The 18,226-nt window shown below is 38.5% G+C and overlaps 1 protein-coding gene across 3 annotated transcripts in view; it reads right to left on the minus strand.

Annotated features, from left to right (window-relative positions):
- Window positions 1-18,226, minus strand: part of MINDY4 (MINDY lysine 48 deubiquitinase 4) — a 76,478-nt gene that overhangs the window by 39,944 nt on the left and 18,308 nt on the right. For all 3 annotated transcript variants that reach the window (XR_004060527.1, XM_030943741.1, XM_030943742.1), the window contains exons 6-13: window positions 14,016-14,074; window positions 13,570-13,679; window positions 12,469-12,585; window positions 8,191-8,279; window positions 4,490-4,591; window positions 2,490-2,553; window positions 1,199-1,264; window positions 828-895 (exon numbers count right to left, since the gene is read on the minus strand). Coding sequence is in view for 2 of the 3 variants with exons in the window: in XM_030943741.1 (XP_030799601.1) it covers window positions 828-895; window positions 1,199-1,264; window positions 2,490-2,553; window positions 4,490-4,591; window positions 8,191-8,279; window positions 12,469-12,585; window positions 13,570-13,679; window positions 14,016-14,074 (675 nt within the window). In the remaining variant the exon portion in view is untranslated. The remainder of the gene's footprint in view (window positions 1-827; window positions 896-1,198; window positions 1,265-2,489; window positions 2,554-4,489; window positions 4,592-8,190; window positions 8,280-12,468; window positions 12,586-13,569; window positions 13,680-14,015; window positions 14,075-18,226) is intronic.

Raw genomic sequence — 18,226 nt, forward strand, 5'->3', positions numbered from 1 at the left:
TGACTTCCCATGAGCTAGAGTCAGAATATTCACGACAGCAATAAACAGATTTGTCATGCATTTTTTACAGCTACCTAAAAATGAGCTGCCTCACCCATTTTATTCTGGATTTTCCTTTTCATTTTCACTGACAGAGAGACTGGGAAGTCAGCACAGGTTATTCCCCCCTACCTAAGATACCTCAAGTGTGTGAAATAAATACAAGTCTTGCTTAAACTGTCAAGGTAGAGAGAACAAAAAACCAACCTCAGACATGACACCTAATGCTCAGATGGAGCAGATGTGGTGGAGTGACCACTAAAATAGATATATATATAGATATATATAATTATATATTATATATATCTATATATCTATATCTATCTATCTATATATGCATTAGATATATATAGATACATATAGTTATATATTGTATATATCTATATATATATCTGTATATATCTAATATATCTATATTATATATATATTAGATATATACATAGAATTATACATATGAACATATTGTATTAATATAAAATTATATATATTATAACTATATATTATACATAGAATTATAACTATATATTATACATAGAATTATACATATGAACATATTGTATTAATATAAAATTATATATATTATATAATTATAATTATACACACACAAGTGTGTGCACACAACAAGAAAAGCCAAGATTAGGTGAGTCAATCAGCACAACTCCCCTGTATTTATCAGAGCAAACACCAGGACAGATTAAAAAGGCCAGAGATTGAAGCACACCCTGGATTTCTCCTCATTTTCCCAGCTCACTTTGCAGTTTATGGAACAAAGCTAGAGAGGCACTCACAGGTTGATGGATCTTGATAAGATGACAGACACAGTCAGGAGGATGCAGCCATAGGGACCAATTTCAAACTGAAAAGGAAAAGGTGTTATTTTGGTGTTATTTTGTTTGTTTGTCTAGGATTTTGGTGCTATTTTGTTTGTTGTGTATAAAACTTTTTGCCCAATTCTCCAGAAATGCAAATGGAACTGAAGGCAGAAGGAATTGCTGTGACTCATGCCAAAGCTGAATTTGTTGCTGTGTTTCTTAAAATGCAAAACATGTCCATAAAGTGGTAGAAACAGCGTTCAGAACACATTGTTTGAGACTAATAGACACAAAGGCTGGCAACTGAACCATCATTTGTTCATTTAATATATAATTAAACACAGTACCTGGTGAATATTCTGCTGTAGAAGTACAATCAGGTCCTCATATCTCATGGCACTGTGAAGTATTAGCTGGGAAGAAATACAAGAAGGAAAAAAGATGACTTAAAAAACAGCAGCTCATTTTTATAACCTGAAAGCTGAAATGAAGTAGCCAAAGCTTTCAAACTGCCTGGAAAGATCTGAACTAAGAAAAGGAAATAAAGGTCTAATGAAATTTACCTCTTACTGTTGTCATTTTTCATAGAATTCCACCTCAAAACCTGCTTTATTCTGAATTTTTCAATGCTGCATTTTGATGATTTTTAAGTTTCTTGAACAGGCACTTTGATTCAATTTTAAGCACTGTCTATGCAATGAAAAACAATCCCTAGGACAGAGGAATTCTGCAGCTTTAGAAATCACAGGATGGGCAAGAGGCTCAGGGGTTTGTACCTATGTGGTGAAGCATTTACCACATTCAGAGAATATGAGTATTCCTATTTAACATGAAATCCATGTTAAATTCCTATTTAAGATGAAATCCCCTGCTCAGGGGTTTGTACCTATGTGGTGAGGCATTTACCACACTCAGAGAATATGAATATTCCTATTTAACATGAAATCCATGTTAAATTCCTATTTAAGATGAAATCCCCCTGCTCAGGGGTTTGTACCTATGTGGTGAGGCATTTACCACACTCAGAGAATATGAATATTCCTATTTAACATGAAATGCAGGACAGCTCACAGATCCAGGCCCTCACTTCAATATTCCTTGCCTGTTTTTCCATCTTCAGATTTTCTGAGACATCCATTCCCTCATTTAGGAGGCCAAAAACATTTCCTGCAACCACTAAAGCCTGGCTGAAGGCAGCACTGCTTGCAAAGCCATCAGAGAGCCTCAGATGGAAACAAGGCTGAACTGGAAAGTGTTCTGCCATTTGGAGCTTCTGGAGAGGGGAAAAAAGGCAAAGAATTCTGTGTAAGACAAGAAGAAAACAGAGCCTTTTCATGCTCATGGTCAATTGGAGGGGCCCATGTTGATTTTTACTGTGTGTGATTAAAAACAGGCAGAGTTTTTAGGTTTAGAAGGTAAATATAAAAAAAAAAAGGGATTTCAGAGAGCCCAACTGTCCACAGCCACTGGGCCAACTCAGAGCCAGGCAGGCTGTGGGATTTTATCTCCTATTGGGTTTTGGATCATAACTAATTTGATTTAAAAACGTTAGGAGAGCAACAGAAATCAGAGTCATTGAGCTGAAACAGGGAAAGCAAGAAGGAGGATCTGGAGCATGGGAGACACACAGAGCCTTACAGTTTCCAGGATTCCATCAGCCTTGTATTTCCCTGTGGGAGTGAATTGCTGTCTTCCTGATGGCCTGAAGGGGACATTCAGACAAAACTCATGTTAAAAGGAAGAAAATGGCATCCAAGAGAAATCAACATGTTATATGAGCTCAATGATGTGCCAAAGATTTACATTATTATTTTTTAACGACTTTAAAACAAAAGGATTTCTTGTAAATAAGTTTATACTGCAAACCAAACTTCTACCAGTGAAACAAACACTTCATCTGTGCTGTGCTCTCTCAGTCTAACATGAATTACAAGTTTCTCCACACAGAACGAGGATAAATATAAGTTTAAGATGTTAATGGCAGTTTTTATTGAAAAATATTTTTAGAGTAATGACATTCAAACAAGCAGAAGAACATATGTAAAATATCACAGAGGAAGAAGATTTGAGATGTAAAATATGCGAAATATAATTTGAAATGTCTTTGAATTTGCTGCTTCTATTTTAGGTTTATGAAGGATTTCTGTGTCCCAAAGCCTCGCTGTTATTTTGCAGCTATTTTATGTCACATTCACATTTTCTGAAAAAATCCCTTCACCCAGGATTTTTCTCCTGGGAAGCTGAGAAGCCTCAGAGAAAAGGAAAACAATTCTTATCTCATTTGCTTCTCCTGTGTTGTGCTCATTTGGAATGTGTTTGGAGATTGTTTACCCACAGCTGATTGCTTCATTGGTTTCTGTTGTGAGTTGTTTTGACTCTTTGGCCAATCAGGGCCAAGCTGCGTCAGGACTCTGGAAAGAGTCACAAGTTTTCATTATTATCTTTTTAGCCTTCTGTAAGTATCCTTTCTGTATTCTTTAGTATAGTTTAGTACAGCATTCTTTAATATAATATAGTAATATAAAATAATAAATTAGCCTTCTGAGAGCATGGAGTCAGATTCATCATTCCTTCCTGCCACAGAGGTCCCTGCAAATACAATAATTTTAGTTGATCTAATAAAGGAAATTAATTATGGCCACAAAACCTGACTCACTTAAAAATGTCCTTTAGGTTCCAGAGCAGCCAAAGCTAGGGATCTAAAAGTTGGATGTTTTGTGCACAAGCAGCCTCACTGCATTGCATAAACCAAGCAGGCAAATGCAGCAAAAGGAGCTTAATTCCTGCCATAATGGAATATCCTGCAATACAGGGGCAGAATGCTGCTGCATCTGGAAAAATAACTCTTAATAAGAAGATTTTGGAGGATCCCTACAAGCAATTAAATCCAATCCATCAATTAAATAAAGATCCGGGATCTTTCACAGCATCTTCAAAGTGTTCTGTCTATTCTGTCCCAGCTGCTGGGGCAGCAGAAATTACATTGTGCATTGCTCCTTAGGCTGCTTTAGGTGGAATAAATGCAGCTTACAAAGCATTTCTGTCACATTTTTGGGGTTGCCAGGACAAAGGAGGAATTGAGAATCTGACTCCATGTTCTTAGGAGACTAATTTATTATTATATTATATTATATTATATTATATTATATTATATTATATTATATTATATTATATTATATTATACTATATTATATTATGTCATGTCATGTCATATTATATTACATTATATTATGCTATACTAAAACTATACTAAAGAATAGAGAAAGGATACAGACAGAAGGTTACCAAGAATGAAAATAGAAACTCATGACTGCTTCCAGAGTCCTGACACAGCTGGACAGTGATTGGTCATTAAATTAAAACAATGAAACCATGAAATTTACATGAAACCAATCAAACAACCACCTGTTGGATAAACAATCTCCAACCACTTTCCAAAGCAGCAAAACACAGGAGAAGCAAATGAGATAAGAATTGTTTTCATTTTTCTCTGAGGCTTCCCAGGAGAAGAAATCCTGGCGAAAGGGATTTTTCAGAAAATAAGACAGTGACACATTTCTATTGTAAATTATGTAGATTTGGGACAGATAGAGGCACAAGGGCAGTGAACAGTGTCTGAAAGAGGTTTTCCTACTCACAGTGCCACCAGGGCTTTCTCGTGGCCCCCCGCACGCCACAGAATGTCAGCAAGAGCCAGGGTGAGGCACTTGGTCCTGTGAGCTTCTGAGGGCTGGAGACAACTGCAGTCCAGGAAATAAAGGAGAGAGACAAGCAGCAAAATGTGAGGGAAAACAGATTCAGAACAGGTTTGAGCTTAAAAGAACAAAAGCATCTTTAGAGAGAGTTTTATAACGATTAATAACAAGGCTCCGATCAGAAAATCATTATTTAGGTACTTCAGTTCTTCTACAGCTGAGAAAGAAAGACCTGTATGGCCAAAAATGCTGTGAGCTGGAGAGGCAGCTGGTGTTGTCACTGGGGAGACATTCCAGGCGTAAAGGTAGAGCTGAACCCCACCTTTCCTGGGAATGAGAGACCACGAGAGCACCCACGGCACACCCTGTGCTGAGACTGCTCAGCACCTGCAGAGGGAGAGGACATTGATGTCACCATGGGCTTTTTGGAACCATTCTCTGAGGAGAAACCTCATTTCAGGCATTTAAGAAGGTGCTTTGGACCTTGAAGATAATCAGACCCAGGGAAGGGAGCTGTAGGGAGAAAAATTCTCTTTAGATTGCTGCAGAACAAACTGGGCACACTGGGTGGGTTTCTTCTCAAGTCAGAAGGAAATCAGACATTTATAGACATTTAATGACATTAATTCACCAAATTCAAGTGTTAACAGCTCGGTGTTGCTTTTTGGGAGATCTCTATGAGTTTATGTTGCTCCTAATGAGGGTTATAAATAATTGCAAACTTGTCATGTCTCTGTGTTCTGTGACACTGCTCCTGTCATACAGGGGAATTTAAGTGATGAAATTCACAGTCTCCACTTCCAGGAGATCGTTACTTAAGGTGGTGTCTGATTTATAAGGAATGATTAAAATAAAACTGGTTTTGTCCTTAAAAGCAATGGATGAAAATCAGGAGAAGAGTAAATAAGTTATGATCAACAACAGGAACTGGTTAAGCACAGATCTGTTATCACACCCTGACTTTCTACAAGAAAGAGCTCCTCTTCCACAGAACATATTTTTAATTGCTTGGACAAAAAAAGCAGGTAAATGCTTCAGGGAACAAAACCATACTGGCAAATAACAGATAAGAGAAGCTACTTCATCTTTAAATCTGTAATAAAGCTTTCAATATTCTCCAGCAGGATGTTTTAGGTTTTAAAAAGGATTTTTAGTTTCTAAAGGCATTCATACTTAATCTCTTTCTGAAGTTTTTACTTCTTAATCCTTTTAAACAGATCTATACCATAATGTTTTTAACCATTACTAAACTTTCTCCAAAGTACTATCTGCAACAAATGCTGCTTGCATTTTTTTTAAATAAGGGGTGTCCCAAAATCAGGACCTGAAACATTTTAGGACCAGGAGGCTGAAAGTCCCAAAGTGGCAGATTTGAGAATAAACCCAATATCCATGAGACTGAAGAAGTGGCCAAAAATCCCATGTCCTTGGGAAGAACATAACTGGAGTTTTCTCTAGTGGCTCCAAGAATGGCAGTCTTTGAAATTCAGATTTTATCAGTTTTAGAGTGTTACCAGCATGAGAGATGAGGACAAAACCTGTTCCCACTGTTTGAGTAAAAGATCTAATAATTCAAAAGACTAAACAAGAAACACCAAACATCAAAAAAGTTAAACAGACTTTCAAGTTCAATGTCTGCCTTGAAAATAATGTTAATTTAGAGAATGTTTCCCTCTCTGAAGGATGTGAGATATGGGAAATAATTGGTGAGAGTTTTCAAGTGCAAAAAAAAAAATATAATCACAACTTTCTCTTATCTCTGCCTGTGTTCTAATACAGACACCCAGAAATTCATGGGAATCACCAGTAATTTCTGTGTCTGAGAGAGGCAGCAGAAGAGGAAGAAGGAGACATGATAATTATTTCTTGAATGTTGAAGAAGCCTGAAATCAAACACTTCCTGTGAAGTGGTTGATAATTTGAAAATCCAGGTTAGAGTTAGAAAGGAATATTTATCCTCTCATTTGAAGCTCTGAGGCTTCCCTTTCCTTCTGCCTGCTGAAAGTTTCTGCCCATGGCAAACACAGCATAAGAAAAGTATGTTCATCTCATGAATAAAAACCAAAAATCTTTTAAAACCATGTGGATAATAAGAGGAGGAAAACAGGAGAGGCAAATTCTGCAAAGTAAACAGGATTTGTTGGAGATGGCACGAGTTGGGACACACAGTTTAAAGAACCTGGCCTCCATCCACTTATCTGGGTGCCACATAATTTTATTTCATGTATGATCTCTGAACCGTGCTGCAAGAGGGAAATTATCATCTCTGTTTTCACTAAGGATGACCTGAGACACAAAGGGACCAAGGAGCAAATGATCAAAGGCTGTCCTCAAAGCTGAAAGAAATTCTTGCTTTTCACAGCCAGAAATAATTCTTCTGTGGAGATTCCTGGTCATAAAATCGAAGTATGCACTGAGTTTCCTGCAAGAAAGTTTCTGAGATTTTTCTTTCATGTAGACAAGAACCTTGAAAAGTCTGGCCTCATTATAATCTGAATTAGAATCCTAAAATTTTGCAGGATAATTTTTGTCACTTCCCATTCTGGATGCTGAAAACAAATAATGATGCTCTACAGGTACCTGTTTCTTTTCAATATTGATGAAAAACACCCCAAACAATGAATTTACATTAAGGGTAAGCCAGACAGGACTAAAGGAATATCAACAAAGACCACGGCATTTTCCTACACAGTTCCAAGCAGAAAAGTGGGTATTTAAGGCCAAAATTTAATACAACAGGAACATTTTTATATTGTAAGGCAATGAAGGATCTCAGCATGAAAGCTTCTCTTCAGACTAAATCCAAGTCAGACTAATGGAGGTCACAAATAAAAGAAGGTGGTGGCAGCATAAACCAGTAACATAATTTTCCCTCTTAAACATTTTGTTCCTTTAAGGCACAGGGAGGCTTTGTGGAATTTGTCTTTTGTAAAGGACTGAAAGTCTTATTGAAAACAAGAGGCAAATACATGAAAACTGGTAACAAAGTAATTTTTGAGGCATTATTTTCCAGAATTTAATTCAGTAACTCATGTTCCTTTAGCAACGTGACAAGTACATCATTATTATAGCAGTCCCAGCAATTTCCTTGTCAGCAGCAACACCTAACAAAATTCCTTTAAAGCAAGTAGAAAATACACAGAATATAAATTCAAATTCCATTAAGGAGTTTAAACAGGAATAATCAAAAGCAGTTACAAGAAAAAAAAATCATTATAACTTTAATTTTTCAACCCTGTTGAGATTCTTAGTGTCGAACACTGGATGAACTTCGTGGTCTTTCAAACCTTGATTACTTTTTTGTTTGAAATCCAATTTCCATGAGGACCTCGAGGCTAAATAATTTTCATTGGCCTCAATTCAAGCTGTTTGGTTTTTGTAGAGGTTCTTGGGTTAATCACAAGCAATTACACAAATAAGACACCAACTTGTACATTCCTACAGTTCCACTGGAAGCAAACACAAGTAAATCAGATGCTGCTTTCTTTCTCTCTCTCTCTGAGACAAAAATAAGTTCAGTAAGTTCAAACTCAAAAGGCTCCTGAGTGGCTGCAGCAGAGAAGTAATAATAATAAAATTATTATTTATAATTAATTTTTTTTTTTGGTTCTGTACACAAAATTGCTGAAGTTTCAGTGCCTTACCGGGTGTCTTTGTTCCTGTTGGTGTCTGCAAAGATAAGCTGCTGCAGGAGACAGGCTTGGACAGCAGCCAGAACCCCACATGGGCCACCCTGGGGGAAAATGGGACACTCCATGAGCAAAAAACTGCTGGATGCTGGTGGGAGCTCCCACCCAGCCCAAAGCCATCCTCTCATCCCTCTCTCTCTCCAGCCAGGACTTTACAGTGCTCTCTGTGGCTCCGGGGTTTTGTGCAAGCCAAGGAAAATCAGGGTTTTTAAGTGTTTTTGTGGTTCCTGCCTATTTTTCCTGAAAAGACCAAGACATCTAAAATGTCAAAAGAAATGTGGGGTTTTATTGAAATCTGGGATATTTGAACTAAAAAACCACCTGATCCCTACTGAGCTGCAGTTTGATTTTCAGAGAGGAATCAAATCTGAGTGTTTTCCAAGGACTGAAAAGAAGCCTTGCTCTTGTACCTCCCCTCAGCAACCTCCACCTGCATCACTACACAAAGATTTCAGGTTTCAGTACTGCACCTCAGATCCTCCCTCTCTCTGGGGAAGAGAAAGAAAACCAAAAAAGTTTGATTCTTTTAAATTATCAGCCTCAGAGGGAAAAAAAAATCACAACACCAAGAAATGCCATATTAAGTTTAAATTTTATGGATTCATAGTTTTGGGCTACGTGCAGGACACAAGGCTGACATCACAGACACCACAATGCCACCCATCAAACTCCTCTCAAACCCTGCAGAAGAAAGGGAGAAAGGGGGAAAAAGGGAAAGGGCAGCCAGCCCTGCTGTTTTCACACAATGGGATTATTAAATCAGTTTAATTCTCTGACTGTCCTAAGTGCAGCACCAAGGGAAGGGGACCTGCAGGTAAATGCAGTATGGAAATTAGAATAGCTTAGATATTGACATCTTCTCATTTGTATGATACATACTCTGCTTCTCCAGATTTATTTACGTAACTGATGAGTGAATAATCTGAAATGTATCAAGGAAAACAGCAATGTTTGTATCAGTCCATCAGGGAGAACCTCCCAGTCAAAAAAGAAATTACAGGATTCATTCTAAATATCTTCTTATAGCACCACAAAAGTTTAACATAAGAAAGAACTGAACAGTTGTTCAGCTGAATTGAATTTTGGAAGTGAGGAGGAAATATATTAATGAGCTGAAACTGGCACAATCTAAGCAAAACACCATTCCTGCACTGGAATTCATGGTGGGGAATTTAATGGGCAGTAAGTGGCTGGAAGTGATGAGATATCCTTTCTGCAGGCTGGGAACACCAAAGTAACATTTACTGTGGGCCAGTGACCACCACAGCCATGGTTCCTTTTAGAGCTTAAATGGAGATTTAATATCTTCTTTTTCCACTAGGCTTTGTGAGATAAGCAGCTTTCTTCTGAGATCACCAGCCTAATGAATATTTAACTAGATGAGGTAAGTTAATTAAACATCTTAATGACATGTTTATTAGCCATTGTCCTTGACTCAAAGCCTCTCTTCCTCTCATTTCTGTATAATGGTTTATTGTGTTTGTGCTCCCCCCAGATGAAGGCAGGAATGATGAATCTGACTCCATGTTCTTAGAAGGCTAATTTATTATTTTATGATACTCTATTATATTAAAGAATACTATACTACTTATACTAAATAATAATAATATATATAATAAGAAGAAAATAAAATTATATATATAAAATAATATGCTATTATACTAAAGAATACAGAAAGGATACTTACAGAATGCTAAAAAGATAATAATGGAAACTCCTGACTCTTTCCACAACCCTGACACAGCTTGGCCCTGATTGGCCAAAGAGCCAAAACAACTCACAGCAGAATCCAATGGAACAATCACCTGTGGGTAAACAATCTCCAAACACATTCCACATGAGCACAACACAGGAGAAGCAAATGAGATAAGAATTGTTTTCTTTTTCTCTGAGGTTTCTCAGCTTCCCAGGAGAAAAATCCTGGGCAAAGGGATTTTTTATAAAATGTGAATGTGACAATGGCCTACTTCTCTCAGGCCAGATAAAGATTTTCTGCATCAGCACAGAGGCTTTAATGAGTGTTTTGGAAAGAGGAGCCTACAAGTGCTTACTGAATTCCTCAGATCCCTGCTCCTGAGGGGAGAGACCTTGTGTGGACACCCCAAGAGCAGATGCACAGCCCCAGGGCTGGCACAAAGGCATCACAAAGCTGGGGAGGATCCATTCTTCCAAGGGATCTGGTGGATTTTATGGAGGAGGTTTTGCAGCAGCTTCTGTGAGCCAGAGAGAAGTTTCATGGGAGAATGCATGTTTACCCCTGAAAGAGTTTCTTGCCAAGGTCATTGACATGGAAACCAGGAAAGAGAGAAGGATAAATAAGAGAAACCTGCAATGAGCACTTGGTTTGTCTCTTCAGACCAGTTAGTAAAGTGCAAACTTATGAGTTTTTTAAGAATGTGTAAGGAACACACATGCAATAATAAAAAGGGTTTGAAGCCTTCTGAAAATGGAGGGTTGTTTTGTATTGTCTCCATCTCAACCATGACCATCTCATATAGGACAGATTTTGGGGGCAGCTCCATGACTCTGTGGCACGAGGGTGGTCCCTGGGCTGAGCCTAATGAGGAACACAGAGCAGAGAGGGGTGAAGCACTGTCTGGGAGCCAGGTGCTCAGGCAGGGCTGAAAGGGAGAGCTCAGAGGAGTCACTGAATGCCCTGGATCGGAGAGCACCAAAAATCTCTCTGGATTGGGCATGTGCTGGCCAGGCTGGCCCAAGTCATGGCTGGGTGCTTTTACCAGCTGGGGTCACCATGGGGACCTGCTGGACATTCCAGATGTGTTCCTTGCTAGACATTCCAGATGTATCCACCAGATGGATGTTGCCCCAGGGCTGGTAACAAAATCATCAAGCAGTCAGGGAGGACCCATTTTTCCAAGGGTTCTCCTGGATTTTGGAGGCAGCTCCATGACCCTGTAGCATGAAGGTGGTCCCTGAACTGAGCCTGTGAAACCAAGGTGAGCAACAGAGAGCAGAGAGGGGTGAAGCACTGTCTGGGAGCCTGGTGCTCAGGCAGGGCTCAAAGGGAGAGCTCAGAGAAGTCACTGAACCAGAGAGCACCAAAAATCTCTCTGGATTGGTGTAGTGGTTTTGGTTCGCCAATTTGAGATTTCCTGGCCAATTCACCAATGAGTGTGGTGGGTTCAGTGCTGGCCAAGCAGCAGGGCACTCACTAGAATGTGCTAGAATGTACTTATTTCCTGCTGTGAGTAGGATTAGGAGAAAAGCAAAGCAGGCTCAAAACTTTAAAAGAGTATAAAGAAAAATTTATGAACAGTAATTAAAAGAGTAGTAAGAATCAGAACAAAACTTTTAGGACACTTGTCCTTCACCTACAACTTCTTCTTTCTTACTGACAGTGTAAAGAGACAAAACTTAAACTTTTCAGTCAGTTTACCACCTCCAGAATAGTCTTTCTTGTTAATGTTCTGTGATGCAAAACAAGCACAATTGGGCATGTGCTGGCCAGGCTGGCCCAAGTAATGGCTGGGTGGTTTTACCAGCTGGGGTCACCATGGGGACCTGCTGGACATTCCAGATTTGTCTTCCTGCTGGACATTCCAGATCTGTCCCCCTGCTGGACATTCCAGATCTGTCCCCCTGCTGGACATTCCAGATGTGTCCACCTGCTGGATGTTGCCAGGGAATTGATTAATTGATCCCAACTCCTCCCTACTCATTTTAGGGAAGAGCTGGGATCTTGTGGCAGCAGGAGAGGTGAGCCCACCAGCAGTGCCAGTGTCCCAGGGTGCCTGCAAGATGTTCGTCCCTTTTATTTTAGGAATGAGCCTCATCACCTAACCCCAGTATCTCCATGTGATTTTCCAGGCAACTCTTGCTACATCTCATTTTGAGCTAGATTAAGCTACATCTTTAATTTGTTTGGCCCCACATATCATTCTTCTCTTACACTCTACCCTTGATTTATGCTCTTTTATTCTTTTACCACCACTAGCTTTCAGCCTGCAGCGGCTCCTCCTCCTCCCTGTGAATAATTCCCCATCACACACACACACAAACATTTGCACACTTTCTGCAGCTTTTTCACATTTTCCTCCATCCATCTCAAGTCTCCCATCATGACCTGACAAGGTGACAACATCCACTGGTAACCAGAGTTTAAAGGAAGAGAAAAGTCTTTAGAAAACAAATTTTTTTCACTGCTGAAACACACAGCCTTTGTAAAGCCAGTGTAAAAAGCAAAGATCAGTGTTAGGAAGGAATTTACAGTACCTTTTTCTGCACAATGCCATATTTTAGCTGTGGGATATTGTTAAATGTAAAACTCTGGATTTTCCATTCTTCACTGAAGCAACAAAGACTGGAGCCAAACAGAAGATTTTTTAATTCCTATAAAAGAAACAAAAAAAAATTCTCATTTTAAAAACAAATCTAAAACACAGTAATTTGCAGAAAAAAAAGGAGGAGTGTGGAAGGGTAATGACTAACTGTACAACCATCCTCTCCTGTTTTATCCATACTGTAAATAGCAACACCCCAATGAAAAGGAGCAATATTTTCCTTTTCCTGCCATATTCCTTCCACTCATAATGCTGGGAGCTGCCCAGCACTGGAAAATATTTATGTCTAATGTCTGGGGCACAGTTTCTATGAAAGCATCCCAGGACATTGCCTGAAATTCAACAGCTGAAAGAGCAACCAATGGCAACATGAGGGAGAAAAGGACCCTGTACAAGATAAATGTTAATTAAATGGTTGATTTCTGTATTTCAGGTGGCACAAATCCAGAGCTTGGCCCTGAACAATTGCAGACCATGGCCAGCAATAGCCACACTGAATAAATGGCATTCATGCTAAAGCAGAGCTCAGGAAATAAAAAAAAAAACCAGCTCAGGGCTGGTAGAGTTACTCCAAGCTCATTGATCTAGAAATTAAATTGGAAGATACCCTCGTTATTTGGTCTGGGCTTTTTTCTCCTCTGTCTGAATGGGAAGGAAAAATATTTAATAATTTAATCTCTGCTCAAAATAAGGGAGATAAGCAAGGCAGAAACAGTGAGAGGGGAATAATAAACCACTGTCAGTTGAAAGGACTGCAGAATAATCACATGAGTAACTGACATGGGGCATTAAAGAAATAATACAAGCTTAATCAATTGAAGCTATTACCTGGGCTTCAAGTGGGCTAAATCCATGAGGGTATTTTTCTGAATTTAGGCATCCCTAAATTACTCTGTCACCTGGACAAGGAATATACTCAGCAATACAGCTCATGTTCAAAAGTACAACTCAGAGCAACCCACTGCAGCTTTGCCTGAGGAAACTCAAATAACAATCTCACAAATCTGTTTATATTTACCATAATTACCCTTACTTTTGCAAGAGAAATATCAATTGCCTTTGATACTATTTGAAGCATATAGAGTGTTGAAAGATCTGGGGTCTTATTGACTTCTCCAGCTGTCTCTTCATCCTCAACATCAACTGAAAGAAAAAGAAAAATCAAGTGTTGGATGAAAAAAATTGTTTTCCCCAGCACACCCAGTGCTAGGGGCTCATCAACATGAAAATGAACATTTATTCTCTTTATAAAAAGGAAAACAGTTTTAGCCAGAAAGGGCAGATAAAAAAACACAAGCCAGCCTTTATCTGATTATTTCTTAGTGATTTTTTGTCTATTTAGAAGTTTATAACAAATCAAATTGCTCTAAATCAACTAAGAGTTACAAAAGAAGCCACTCCTATGCATTTATTTGGCCACAGCTGCTCTGAACAATACAAAAGATGGCAAAAGCCAAACTGAAACTTGACATAACTTACCCAATTCTAGGGCTTCTTTCATCTGGTCTTCTTTACAGCCAATAGATGTTGGAGACCTCCTACATGAAAATTAAGCAAGAAATTAATGACAAAATGTTAATTTTAAATGAGAAAAGGTGTTTGAATAAACAATAAGAAATAGGGAGCATTCCCACACAAGGATATAACTTTTACATGTGTGTGTGCGCATATATATATATATATATATCTATATATCTATATATATATATATATCTATATAAAAATAAATATATGGTGTAAGAAATAAATGGTCTTAGAGAAAAGCCTTTTTCAGATGAAGAAAGCTGCACTGCAGGAGTTTATGAGGAAAAGCAGCCAGCACAGAGCAATACCCTGTTCTTGATTTGGGATTTCAGTCCTGCTCCAGCATCAATTTCATTTCATCTGTGTGATGTGACAGATCAGATGATAAAATGAAATTTAAATCCCTGACAGGGATCAGGGTAAGATTCAAATGAGTCTTTAAACTACTTGAGATATCCAAACAATAAAAGTGGGAATAGGTCTTAGACTGGCTCTTTTACCAGGGTATATTTTTAATCCATTAAAGAGGGATCAGTTGTTCAACTCCTCTTGTGATTTAATTGTATATTACACAAGTAACAGCTTAAAATTCTTATGAAAAACTGCTAAAAGGACTAAGCATTTAAACTTGGCTGTGAAGTCAGAGCTGAAATAAAACATTAGATTTTTGGAAACGAAATGGGTTTTATTCCTCCTGTTGAAATCACACCAAAACAAATTCAGAATCAAGGAAAACTTTTGAATAACCGTTTCTAAAAATGGCAAAAATTGACCCTTTTTTTTTCTTTTTTTCCCAAAAAAAGCAATACTGTATCATTGGCTTTTGCTTTGGAAAAAAAGGAATTGCACTGACAATCCTTTCAAAAATAGAATGGAACAGTTTCCTCAGCAGCATTCTTTGTAGGCACAATATTACAGCAACAACTGCTGTCATGTCACATACTTTCCATGAGCTTAATTTCCTTTATAGAGAATGAAATAATAAAACCAGAACACAGGCATATCACACTGAGGATTTGCCCAGTTTAAAGGCATTTTGGCAGCTTTCTCACAGATGGTATTTGATACTATAAGAACAGAAACACTTCTCTTTTTTAGCTATAAATAAGTTAAAGGACGGAGGCAATGAAATGTGGGTGGCCCTGATTCAGGCCAGACAGAATGGAAATGAATCACCCACATTCTAGGAATTTCAGGTAAAAATAAATGGGAGGCCCAGCAGGTCAATAAAAATAAGAGGACTGAGAGCAAATTTGTGTAGTGGCATAAGCAGCCCTTAGCTCCCACTGAGCATTACTGTGTTTTTATGTGATACAGAAATGAACAGATTTGATTGTGGTGTATTTTACAACACAGTCAGATCTCCCCTTGGTGTTTCCTGACATGAATTTCAGCTGAGATTCCCTTCCCATAGCTGCTTGCTACTATTTTCCTCTCTCCTGGTCAAGGAAAGGGTCTCAATGACAATAAATTCACCAATAAAATACTTTTCAGCCAAGTCATGTCACTCAGGCATAACCAAAAGTCACATTTTTGTTTTGCCTGAGATTGCAAACTATTCTCTCTTCTTTCCTAGTGCTTCTTCCCAGTCAATCCATTTCTATCTAATTTTTTAAGAGTTTTTTAACACCTTCCAAGGCCAGGTTGGATAGGGCTTGCAGCAAGCTGGTCTAGTGGGAAGTGGATGGTCTTTAAGGTAGGATGATCCTTAAGGTCCTTTCCAACAAAACCATTCTGTGATTCTGTGATTCTGCGATTCTGTGATTCTGTGATTTTGCGATTCTGCGATTCTGTGATTCTGTGATCCTGACACTTAATGCAGCACTACAGTTTCCATTTATAAATGAAAATCCAGCCCACCCCATGGTACAATTCACATGTAGCTCTCCTGGCACCGTTTTTTGTAGCATTAATTCTCTCTGGAAAGTCTAAAAGATGTTGGTTCTACACCCATTCCAGGAAGAACCAAGCCCGGGATGCAAAGTGCTCGGAATTCTCAAGGCTGAGAATTCCCATCAAGCTGAGGAAAGCACTGACATCCAAGATTAATGTTGGGTGTTTTCTGCTGAAGTGGGGTATTTTTGCAGGTGGAGGTTCCCCTCCTTGAGGGGAACTTGTGTTTCTCAAAACAGCCAGGACATTTATTGCAATTTCCATTTCAGCACAGGGCTGCTGTTCCAGGAAATTTTATTGTAGGTGTAAAACCAATTGGTTGGAACACTTAGGGGAGGGGGAAGTCATCCATCATGGCAGGAAAATGGGACAGGAAGAAAATAGGTTTCATTCTAAACATACTATACAGTACTTTCTCTAAATATTTGAACATTCCTCTCTGGCCTCCAAGCATTGTAGGAAAATGGATTTACAGAGGAGAGCTGAACTCACAGAGAGGGAGCTCCTTGGCACAATAATGAATGTGCATTCCACCATTTCCTATTTACACCAACACTCACAAGAGGTCAAATAAACAAAGGGGCCTAAAAATTAAACATCAGTGGCTTCAAGGTGGTGGTAAAACCCATTTTCATTGCCAGATTACAACAGACTTTCTACTGGACGTAGAATAGGCAGACGTATCTCATATTCTTGGAATAGTGAGTAAAATCTGCAGAGTAGGTAATTAAAACATAACTTCTATTGTTGTTTGCAAAAGGGTAAAAAAGTCCATTCTATTTGGTTGAGCTTGTCACTGCTTTGGGGCAGTGAATCAAAATCAGAATTATTAAAAGAAATTGTAAAGATGCAAAGGACATGATCACAATCAATGCCAGGCAATATTCTTCTACAAAGGAAGGAAAAAGGTCTTGTCATGAGAATTTAATATAAATTCTATCATGTTGGCAAGGCTGGTTGACAAAGGTAACAGAGGCTCATGCACTTAATTTCCCCTAATCTCCTTTTTAGTGAAGACCTGCATCTGATTTGATTTGAACACTTGCAATATGAAAAATTAACTGGTGAGCAGATAACAGATAGATTTGTGAACACTGACAGATATAAAACAGGTAAATGAGAAACTTGGCATTGAAAGGGTAATTTCTAATAGAAGTGGTCACTTCTGATAGAAATAATATTCCCTCACACATGAACCTGCATTTGTCCTGCTGAATTTTACTAACTGTGACAATGTGAAATCTTTGTTGGGAAGGTTTGTACATAAAAAAGAATTACTATAATCACAGGTTGAGCTACAAGGTAGTTTGAAGTGCCTGATAAGTTGGGCTCACCTGAACACAAAGCTCATCCATAGGCTATGAATAAATATTTATCTCCAGCAACAAAATCAGAATTTTAAATAAAAATGGACCTGCTTTGCTCCTACTGTTCTCCACCACAGATTTTGGAGTGTGAAATTCCCACTGGAATTTCCAAGGAGCTCAGTGTGAACTCACCATTATGTTCAGCAGCTCTAAACTGCTGTCAGCAAAATAAACAAGAATCAGTAAATTTTTTTAAAAAAAGAAGATAAAATTCCACTAAATAAAAATGCACAGCATCCACAAGACACTACATAAAATGCAGAAAAGGGTTCCTAAGTTTTGGCAGTCAATCAATTCACATCACTGGAGATGAATCCAACCCTCTGCTCTGTTCACCATCCATAAAGTACCCTCTCTGTCTGGTTTGGGCCTTCAACTCTTAGGCCATTTAATTTTTAAGGATGTGGAATATTTGTGGTCTTCCATTTCCTGTCAGAAACCTCGGATTTTTAACAGTCCAAACCATTGTAACAATAGCAATTATCTTCCTGAAAACTAGTATCAACCATTACACTGAGAGATAAAAGCTTACATTGAGGATGCGGTATTCTCTTATCATAAAAAAAGGTGAATTCAAAAAACAGGTTACTGATGAGCCCACAGAGATTTACCTCCTGGTAAATTAATCTGAGGGGTAAATAGGGGTAAAAAAAACTTCCTTGTGCTACCTGCACACAAATGATTTTTTTTTAAGGAGCAAGTGATTCCACAGAGTCATGGAATAGTTTGAGTTGGAACACACCTCCATGATCCTCTAATGCAAATTCTCAACTGACTGACTGCATTTTAGGCAACAGGCTGGACCTCTCCAGATTTACCTCCTTTCCAAAAATAAAGAAATGATACAGAAGCCATCTGTCATTTCCAGTAATTGCAAAGTGCCTCTTCCTATGGAGTGCTGGAAAA

This window comes from Camarhynchus parvulus, chromosome 2 (assembly GCF_901933205.1).
Source record: "Camarhynchus parvulus chromosome 2, STF_HiC, whole genome shotgun sequence".
Classification (NCBI taxonomy): Eukaryota; Metazoa; Chordata; class Aves; order Passeriformes; family Thraupidae; genus Camarhynchus; species Camarhynchus parvulus.